The 10,772-nt window shown below is 42.5% G+C and overlaps 1 protein-coding gene across 1 annotated transcript in view; it reads left to right on the top strand.

Annotated features, from left to right (window-relative positions):
- The first annotated feature begins 1,735 nt into the window (after window positions 1–1,735).
- Window positions 1,736–10,772, top strand: part of KLHL3 (kelch like family member 3) — a 64,235-nt gene continuing 55,198 nt past the window's right edge. Inside the window, exon 1 of the mRNA XM_024202077.2 lies at window positions 1,736–1,863. Coding sequence (XP_024057845.1) covers window positions 1,850–1,863 — 14 coding nt within the window. The 5' untranslated portion in view covers window positions 1,736–1,849. The remainder of the gene's footprint in view (window positions 1,864–10,772) is intronic.

Raw genomic sequence — 10,772 nt, 5'->3', positions numbered from 1 at the left:
AACTGGGGGTAAACCTAGCAAGAGTTACTAAATCACATGCTTCAGGGCATGAACTGACTTGCACCTGAAGTCCAGAAGAAGCATTTTCTCTACCGAAGAGTGGGTTACAGTTGGCCTTGTATATTATGCATACTATACATCTGTAGGAGAGGGCTAAATACCCCATTAGTCTGTTTTGTTAAGAAATCATACAGTATTCTGCATTATAGCCAAATATACTGTAATAAGCTTATATAATACACTGACAGTGGTTCCTGTGCTCTTTAGTACTACAAGGTCAGTGTCCAGTTGGGTTGCAGGTTATTTTTGGTGTATGCATCCTAATTTTACCCCAGATGGCATGTTGGTGGGTATTTGGCAAAGATGGACCTACAGGGCAGAGCTCTTTTTTAAAAGAGAAACAATAGGGAAAACCATTGGGAAAAGCATTTGAAAAAGGAAACATCCTTAGTCAAATGTGACAGTATTTGACAATAGTCCAAATCACTGTAGTTTAGTCATTTTACAGCAGTGTTTGGGGCCTTTTCTGCAGTATTTTTATAAAAATAGAAGCTAGAGGCAAAGCCCCTGCTCCCTGTAAAGTGAGCGTGAATGGGGGCACCAGGTGAGAGTTGTAGAGTAAGGGAATCCTGTAGCTCAGGGGAAGGGCACCACTGGTACAATGCATCCACATCTGCTGCCTCCTGCTCTTATACCAGGGATCTGTGTAGTTATGGGGCCCATAACTAGTCATGCTCCTGACCTGTCTCCTCCCCTGGAGGCTAGGGGTTCAGATTCTGAGGCGATGGGAATGATAAAAGAGAGAGCATATATAGATCTGCTTCCGGATGTCACAGATCTAAATTCAGTGAGAGTAATTAACCATGGGAACAATTTACCAAGGGTCTTGGTGGATTCATCATCATTGGAGATTTTTAAATCAAGACTGGATTTTTTTTCTAAAAGAGCTGCTCTAGGAATTATTTTGGGGAAGTTCTGTGGCCTGTGCTGTACAGGAGATCAGACTAGATGATCACAAAGATCCCTTCTGGCCTAGAAATCCGTGAATAACACAGTTGCTCCTCAAGCAGGAATGTCACTGTCAGGTGTCCGACATGGATTGGCTCAAAAGCAATTAATGTTAATAGTTGAATAGCCATTGGAATCAGATCTGGTCCATGATCTGTGGATTGGTTCTTTTACATTTGCAATGATTTCTACTGTGTGAATTACAGCCTTTAAAAGGGACAGCTGCAGATTTGAGTGGGAAGTGGGGGGGACCATTATCCCTGTTTGCATGGCTTGTCCTACCCTAGGCATTGCCCAGCCGAAGGTCTCAGAAGTGGGGGTAACTAGCACCTTGTTGAAGTGTGTGTGTGTTTGGGGAAATAGGTTCCCTGCAGCTGGAGGGTACAGGAATGTGGCAAGCCAGAGACTTTCCCTGAATTCCCTGTCTCTCTCTCCCCCTTGACAAAATCCCTGGCTGGTGCTCAAGAGACTGGAGGATGCATTGTGCAGATGCAGCAGCTGGAGAGGTGTAAACTTAACACGGCTCCCGCAGTTGCTGTTGCCAGGAGACCGAGTAGCCAGCTTGGAGGGAAGGGGGGAGGGAAGGAGGAGGAGGAGGGAGTGGGGCTGCTGCTGCAGCAGTAGCAACTGCTGCAGGGAGCTCTGGGTAAGGAGCGCTGTGGCTGCTGCATTAGCTGCTGCTTTAGGAGCAAGTGAGAGGAAGCAGCTCTGAAGGGTCCGGCGGCCGCCGTGCTGAATCACCGGCGCTGATTAATCCCCAGCCCGCTCGCTGCAAGCGGCCGCAGGATTGCGAGAGGACTGGAGTGCATGCAGAGTTCAGGCTCCAGCCCGGCTGCGCACAATGGAGGATGAAAGGTATGTGCTGTGCTGGGCAGGGCAGACGCCTTTGTGTTTGCATGGGGGCTGGCAGGGCAGTCCAAGCGCCCCGCCGGAGACGCAGTGTAGCCAGGCACTTCTTTGTAAGTGGCACAGCCCTGCTCAACATTCTTCATGGGGGCTGGGGGGGGGATTTCCAAAGCTCTCCCTTGTGAGGAAGGATTTTGCATTGTGTTTCACTGAGACAGTCATCGCCCCCAGGCGCTTCCTCGTACAAATTGTCCTAGGTTAACTATCTCTGAGTGGAGAGTGTGTGTGTGCTTTCCAGATTTAAAATCCCCCTGTATGAGCGCCTGAACTGGTGGACCTTGGAGCTGTGCAATACAAGAATCTCTGCTTTAATAATAATAATAATAATTAATAAAAAAAAGTCTAAGAGGAGACATTCTCATGGGAACTGCCTTTTAACTTAACTTGAAATGAAGCTTACTTATAGTTGCATAAGCTTATCCGCAAGAATGTGAGATGTGTGACTTGTAAGAACCAGATCACTTAGCCAGTGGCACTCATTGGCATGCAAGAAGCAGTGATTAAGTCAAGGACTGTCAAGGATTGGGGGTAGCCCTGTGGGTCTGTATCCACAAAAACACCAAGGAGTCCGGTGGCACCTTAAAGACTAACAGATTCTCAATGATCCTGTGAAAATTCACCTTAGTTCTGAAGCATGTCAGGCTCCTGTTCCAGCAAGGCCTTTTTCCCTAACCCCCTGCACAAAATATCTGTTTTATCTTCTAATTACTAGACATTGCAATGTCATAGGTGAAGGTTACTTCTGCTCAGTGTGATAGGAATTTATTTCCATGCAAAACTTTCCATAATTTTTTTTTTTTTGAGATGTCGGAATGCATTTTGTCTTATTGACACTGGCATTTAAGGAACATGTGGCGGTGAGGTGTAGAAATTTAATGTGGGTTGATGTAGTGCAGCCTACCAGTAAAATTTTAAACTCTGATTTAGTGTTCGCCTCACTCTTTAATTTCAGTTAGTTGATTTCAGTTCTGTAAATCTTGACTTGTACGCAGTGGCACCCATTTAGTACTTTTTGTAGTTAACAAACAAACATTTATGAATTTTGCAAATATACTGAGAGTATATTTACACATCCTTTGTAAGCCAAAACCAGCGACCTGTATTTTATGACAGGTAGAGGGAGACAGCAGGACCGAGCTATATAGCTGCTCATAGGGTAGATGGGCCATTAACTGTTTCCTGTGCAGTCTTGTTTTTAAAAAAAAGAACAGGAGTACTTGTGGCACCTTAGAGACTAACAAAGGTGCCACAAGTACTCCTGGTCTTTTTGCGGATACAGACTAACACGGCTGCTACTCTGAAACCTGTCTTGTTTTTGTCTGTGATATCTTGGTTGCTGTAGTTTTCTAAGAAAAAGCTAAGCTCGTAATGGCCACCGAACATAGTGCAAATAATGTGATTGCATCTTGTGATTGTTGCATGGGAATGCCCGAGAGAAGAGGTAAATATTTTATATTCCCCATGTAGGCGTTCTTCTTTGAATGCCCCTGACACTTTCTGAAGCCAGAAACTTAAACTTCTAGAAGCTAAAAATCCGCAGAGTGCTCGCTTTCCAAGTTGTGCTGGTGACCTTTGTGTAGGGGGAAAGTTTTCACTGAATAATATTGATGGAACTGCTGCCTTTTGGGATGTGAGGAAAACTTTGCTTCTCCAACATACTGTACCTAAAACGAAACCTGGCTGCATTCCTTACTTGAGCAAAATTCTCATTGCAGCCAAAGGGAATTTTGTCCAAGTAGCAAGGGGCGGGATTCTATCCTTAGATAATCAAGAGTCTCAATAGTTGTTTGTATATTTAATGTTCAAAACAAAACTGTCAGCCTGTGATCTCTCTTGCAGTTAAATATATTCTAGAATAGATCTAGTGTTCATTTAAATGGCCAGCTGTGGAGATTAATCATTAGTATATTTAAATCTGAGGTATTTTAGATACTTGCCCATATGACTTGTGTCCAATTCTTGCCGCTTTTAAAGTGAAGCTAGTGTCTGAGAGTTGACAGGAGAGGAAGCTGAGGCCATGTGCTCATACCAATGGAGAGTGGCAATTCATTATCCTCCTTGTTAATTGCTTCTATTATGGTAGTGCCCAAAAGCCCAAATATGGACTGGGCCTGATCATTCTGGGCACTGTACAAACATACATGTCCCTATAGTAACCAGTTTGGCTCAATTTTGTTTTAAACTGATTGTTCTGAGGGAATGAAAAGTATCTCAATCTCCATATCCCCTCAGTCTTTGAAAGTGAAAAATCCCACTGAAACTTCTGGGGGATTTTGTTGGTTTGAATATGATTATCCAAACTATGGCTTACCACACTATTGCTCTCAGGGTAGGGAGGGAAGGCTTTTCAATGAACCCAGGCTGTGAGGATCTTGGATTTATGTCCCCTCTGAAGAGACAGTTGAGAGATGTTAGGTTCTCACCTTCTATAAGTGCATGTCTTGTTGAACCCCACAAAAGCTACATCCTACACACTGAATAGTGGAATGAATAGCTCTTTAAAAAGAACTCTGTCAAGTACTTTATCTGTGTGTGTTTTTTGCGGTGGCTTTGTTTTAATATTTGTACATATTTTGCTTAGAATTTTGATGGGAACATTTTATAAACTTGCATAAAGATAGTTTAGGCCTCAAGTTTGACCTACTTTAACTTTCTTCTCTGGATTTTAATTTCTCTCCCACTCAGTCAAATTTAAAAAAAAGTACTTTATTATCAGGTCAGCTCAGGTCATGTCATATGTAGGTCCTAAACCTGCCAACACTTGTATTTTTGAGAAACGTTTACACTTGTGAGCTGTTCAGTGGGGCTGCTTGCATGTGTAAAGTTTCTCATGTGCCTAAATGTTTGCAGAGCGGGTAATTTTGTCTAAGCCAGTCATGTGTGGCAATCTAAATTGCTTACTTTGAAATCACAGTTCTTTTTGTCAGTCGTGGTATGGCCATTCTTTGTCTGGCAAAACTACACAGCTGTATGATCAAAAATGTGTGTGCTTTATCTCTGATGAAATTAGACACATTTTATCGTTCAACCAAAAAACAAAAACAGAAGAATTATTGAAAACCTCAATTTTCCAATATTGTAATTTAAAATAATGGTTTTGGATGATTTTGCATAAATATGGTGACGTCTGCCTAGTATTTTTTTGAGAAGTTTAATATTTGCATCACAAAGCAACTGATATTGGTGTTGAATTTGAATAATTCTCTTAATTAGGGTTAAATTTGTTATCCTATGTTGTGGAACTCTTTATCTTTGTGATTTTTATCAAGTTCACTTTCCTCAAAATAATGTTTTCTTGGGTTCTAGTGCTCATATCTGCAGTATACTCCAATTGCACGTTACCAAATTTTGTGTATCCATTTCGTCGTAATAGGCAATGCCAAAAATGCCTTAACAAAATAGGGGAAATATTACCTCAAAACCAAAAAATCCTTTCCTTATATTGATTTATTTTTTAAATGGGGGAGAGGAGCAGAACTAGCCAGTTCTATTTCATTATTTTCAGATCCTCTGCAAAATCCCCCCACCCCACCTTCCCAAAAAAATCAAGGCTGGCATTTTCAAAGAAGCCAAAGTGAGTTAGGTGGAAACTCCTATTGAGTACTGGGAATATTTGGCAAGTTAATTCCTCTAAGCTCCTTTGACAATCCTAGCCCATAGTCTTTAAAATTATTTTATTTACATGTGGCCTTACAAAAATAAACATTAGCTAGTGCTCGCTCGCTCTTGCATTCGTGTTTTTTTCCTCTCTCTCTCTCTCATAGCTAGCTACATCAATCTCTTCTATATGTACTGTAGCATTGACATCTGATAGTAGAGTGGGTGTTAGCATGTCTCTGGGGTGGAAATATTAGGTATAATAATAAATATATTTGCTTCCATGTATTTCTTGCCACTCATTCTAGATGTAAAATATTGCTGCTCTTTTTATTTTCTACTTGTTTTGTTTCCTTCAGTTAAAATTAAAGTCCAAAAAAACTTATTTTTTGGCTAGATCATCTATTTATCCTAATAAAAAACTTCCTTTCGTCTCAAATTAAAAATAAGGAAGACAGCTCTGTCAATATGGATAGCAGTTCTATCTTGATAAACAGATTCTTTTTTAGTTTTATAAGTCAGGTGACTGCAATTTTAAATATCTGTTTAGTTCCCGGATCAAGCTACATTAATTGGAGTAAAGGCTGAGTGCCTATCAGCAACTTATGGGTAAAAATCATTACAAGGATGCTGTAATTATCCCATAAATAGGCACTACAAATCCAAGAAATTCAGAGTTAAGATTAATTTGTAAGAAAGCTGACCTGTCAAGGAATGGAAATGCACAGTTAAGGTCCCAAACAACCTTAACTCTGCCCTCTGTAGTAACATTGTGCCACAACCATAAAATTATGATGAGAACATAAGTGTCTGTAGGCCTGCTGGCCACCTGTGTGTTCAGGGCCACCATTTTCCCTGAGGGCAGCTTGGCTCCACTGCTGTTTGAAAGTAGGCGATTTTAGCTTCAGTCTCATTGAGAACAATGGGGCATGGCAGCCATTTTGAAGGAGGGCAGTTCTTCATGGAATTCTTGGCAGCCGTAGCAGAAACACTATTCATCAGTCTCAGCTGAAGAAGATGATTGTATGGTGCCTTCCCTGACGCCATGGAAATCCCTCTGTGGTTAGGGAGATGGCAGATCAGAGGCCGTGCAGGTTCCCAACTTCTTTCAGTGGCATCATTCTTTTCTCCCTCTCCAGGAGATGTATGGGGATTCCTTGTCCCATCATTGACTGACTGCTCTCTACCTCCGCTTCGTAAAATCCCCTTCTGTGGGTGGGGTTGTTTTGCCAGCAGCAGCATCTAACAGGGACACGGTGGCTTCTTGATCCCTGCTGGAGCTGTTCTGTTGCAGATCCTGCGTGGAGGAGCAGGACGCAGTACAGCAGCTGCTCGTGCATAGAAACCAGGGCCATATCCCCTAGTGTCTGCATGAACCTTGGGAAGCTGAGTGGTTCAGTGGGCTGAACCTCTTGACCATTCTGTGGAATGTGCATGTGGAAACATTCCCTTCCCCCCTCTAAGGAAGAATCAGCTGAAAACTTTGGAAGTCCAAACTCATGGAGTGAAGTCCATTGCAAAACTCCTATCAACTTCAACAGGAGCAGGATTTCACCCTTTGTGTTTTTCAGCCTCGTGTGTGTGCCAAGGGGACAGTTTAGCTCTTAGGAAGTTTGTGTATTTGCAGTACTTTTGATTTTCCTTCCTTTTGCCTACAGAGACCATCTGATGTAGTTACTGCTGGTAACTAACGCAGTCCAGTTCTATAGTCAGATGCGCACACACAGCACTGGTAAAGTTCTGAGATTTGTAAAATTTATCTTTAATACCTTTCTTGTGATTGGTTAGAAGCGTGATAAAGTTTTATTGGGGCTCACACCGGATGAGCTGCATTACTAGCTTGTGGCTAGAGCAGCTGTTCCAAAGTTATGCCAGGAAAAGCTTTATCCCACCCCATCCCCTACTCTGCTGGTAAATATGCATGCTGTTCCTGCTGGAATGTATTGCATCTGCCTTGCCCTAGATGATCAAACTCTGTCCAGAAGAGTTGATGGCCTTGATTCTGCATTCTGTATACACCCGTGGCCGCCTCCATTGAATTTGCTGGGAGTTTTGGGTGTGAGAGGAATGCAGGTTTTGGCCTCGTTATTGTTGCTGCTGGTCGACAAGTAAGAAGCTATTGAGAGGGAAAAGGGCCATGTTATTTGGGTATTTATGGGTAGGGTAGAGGATCAGCGTTTTCTGTGTTATAGTGGACCACATTTAATAGAGTATGGCTTGAAAATCCCATTGGTAATTGGGGAATTTTACTTAATGGAGAGGAGAGGAAGGGGCTGAGGCTGATTTCTGCAGAAATCAAAGTTGGGTGTGGTTTTTTGTTTGGTAGTTGAAATATGATGTGTGAGCCAATCTGGTTGCAAAGGTGAAGCAATGCCATGATCTCATCTGAGCCTGCAAATAGACCTTGCTAGTGTACCTGTTGCTGCTTGGACCGGAGCAGCATCTTCAATTAATTTCACTGCTGCTGTTTGGGGAAACTCTGAGGTCAGGACTGCTTCTGCTTGGGAAAATGCTGAGTGGCACTGGAGGTACGAACTGAGGCTGCTCACAGAAGAGGAGTCTTCAAAAATTGGAGGCTGCTTGGGGGGTAGAGCTGCAGAGAGGCTGGGAAAATATGTAGAATAGCAGGCAGCAGCCCCTCAAATCGAAGAGGGGTTGTGATCAAGCTCTCCTTCCCCTGAGATGGGAAACAATGTGGCACCAAGTGGAATTTAGAGCTGGCTAAAAACCTCTAGGGACGGCTCTATTGGCTAAGGGTAGCTAGGATGCAGGTGGCATAGAGTTGGCTACATTGGCTTTATGCCTCTTGGGGATTTGTCTAAACCAGGGGAATCCTTGGCTGCCGATCTTGCGTACTTTTTGACGTGTTGCACACGACCACATGCACTTTAGTTCACACATGATCCTTAAATGTTCATCAGAAATCTTCATTCCATAGCTAAGCCTCCTCACTATGTTAAAGAATAAGATCAACTGGAAATCTTGTCATTTTCACAGATGTGTTAAAGGCTCTTGTCAACTTGAATCTTCTTTAAAAACTGACTTGTTAAAAAAAAATTCATCTTAGAGAGAGAACCCTTTAAATGGGATGTCTTGATTTTAAAAAAATTATTAAACATGTTGGCAACAGTAAATTTTTCAGCTAACTCTCTCGATTTTATGGTGAGCCTCAGGATATTGGGTGGCTTTCTTAAAGCCCCAACTCCTGGAGTCAGTTAATTATATGAGAATATCAGCTTTCATGTTAAATAACCTCGCCCCCTCCTTCCCTCCAGCTGCTAGCTCTCATGGGGGTGGAGAAAAGCTTGAAAATGTGAAATTTAAAGGCTCCAGTACCAGAAGGCAAATAAAAAGAACCTGAATGTAGTAGTTTTAAAATCTCATGATTTTTTAAACCAGTCTCAGGAATTTTGAATGCTTGGACTTGGCAATACTATAAGAAGGGTCTTTGGGCACACTCACAAGCAATGCCACTAAGCCACCCTACTGCTCTGAGTCCTGCTCCTTTCTCTGTGTGCATCTATGCATGTGCTTGCAGCCTGTTCGTTTTCAGTTTCACTCTCAGCTCTGCTGCTGCTAAATGCCCTTTTTCAGGGCCTGGGGTAGGGTGTATAGTCAGTGACCTCTATCTAGCCTCGTGCTGTCAAATGAACTAAGTAAACAAACTGGAGGAGGAGGGGAGACATATTTTCCCCCCCTCTAACCTCATTCAGAGGACTTTTGCAGGTAATATAGGTACAAGATTGACAATCGAAGCTTTCTTCTGACAATTTGATGTTTTAGAAACATTTCAAGTACTCTGGCTGCTCTAGAATGTCCCATCCCAGTTGTGTGTTTAAATATAGGCGCTTTCTCTCATGTGGTTGTGTGTAAATCCCAGACGGACATAAAGAGAAATTAGCTGGCACAGGCGAAACAGTGGAATTGATTTTATGCAGAGTGCTGTTAAATGCATAAAGTAAGCAAACTAGAAACGGAAAAATATTTTTCCCTATAATTATTCAGTAGTAATAATCTTGGAGATTACTTGTAACAATAATAGGCTTTTTTAAAATAAATCAGACAATTGGTTTTTTATGGACAGTGTCTATTTACGATAGTGACACTATCCACATTACGGAAGTGTTGTAAGCAAATCAATGTTTTTAGCAATATTATCACCTTAAAATATTAACAATGTTAATGTTAAAAATCCACTTGTACTGTTCTGAGTTAAATCCAGGCCCTGGTAATGTCAATGGGAGTTTTGCTATGAACCCCGGTGGGGTCCATTTACTTCCTACATTTATCCCAGCTTTGGAAGTGAAAATCAGTTAAATCAGTTGCACTTTTGGGTTCTTCATTATTGGGTTTCATGTATTGGAGGGGAAGGTCTGGCTGCTGAACAGCGTGGAGAAAAGGCTATGGATTTAAATAGTGACAGTCTCTCATTCTATTTTTTTTTCAATACTAGAAACATTGAACTCAGTAATTTTACACATGTCTAAATCATAGAGGCTGGTGTTGACCTTATGTCAGTCTTGCACAGAAGAGGCAACGCTCTGAACAAGGTAATGAGGACCCTGATGTGCCTTAAACTTCCAGATTAGGGTGATCCTTGTTATACAGAACACCTTGGGCTAATCTGCTGCTGCTTGGATAGCTTGCTGTCCTGAAAGGAGGTTCTGGTTTAATAATCCCTCCTTTATGCCTCACCTGCACTACACCCTGTTTTCTAAACTTAACACAGAATGAGGTGTGGCCTCTAAACTAATACAGTAGACGTTGTACAAATAATTTTGATTCCCATTTTCTGGCTTATCGCTGTAGAGTGCATTCCATGCAATCTACTGTAAGCGTGTGTCTTTCAGATGAGAGAGGGAAAAACCACAATCCTGCTCTCTGAGTGGACGCTGGCCAGCTTGTGCTTAAGTCTATACCTATGCAGCAAGGCAGTTAAGCACCTGCTTAACTTTAAGATCAAGTGCTTTGGTGAATCGGAGCCTGTCAGGGCTTGTCTTCGCTGTAGTAGTTAGCTGGAGTTAGTACACTTGTGTTATTGCTAGGGATGCCACCTCTGAGATGCACAAACCCAGGACATACCTATTACTTAATGCCAGAGATCCCCACCATTATGCCAGGGCACAGGACAAGCCTGCAGGGTCTGCCCCTGCCACCCAGCGCTGGGGGAGGGACACGTGGGTCCCAAAGCCAAGCCCCTCGCTTCCCCACAAGCTGGGCTCCCAAGCTCCAGCTCCTGTTGCTGGTCGGCAGAGGCAGGC

This window comes from Terrapene carolina, unplaced genomic scaffold, assembly GCF_002925995.2.
Source record: "Terrapene carolina triunguis isolate 2854851 unplaced genomic scaffold, T_m_triunguis-2.0 Scaffold629, whole genome shotgun sequence".
Taxonomy (NCBI): Eukaryota; Metazoa; Chordata; order Testudines; family Emydidae; genus Terrapene; species Terrapene triunguis.
Note: the sequence above shows the minus strand (reverse complement) of the source record. Positions and strands in the feature narration are given on the sequence as shown.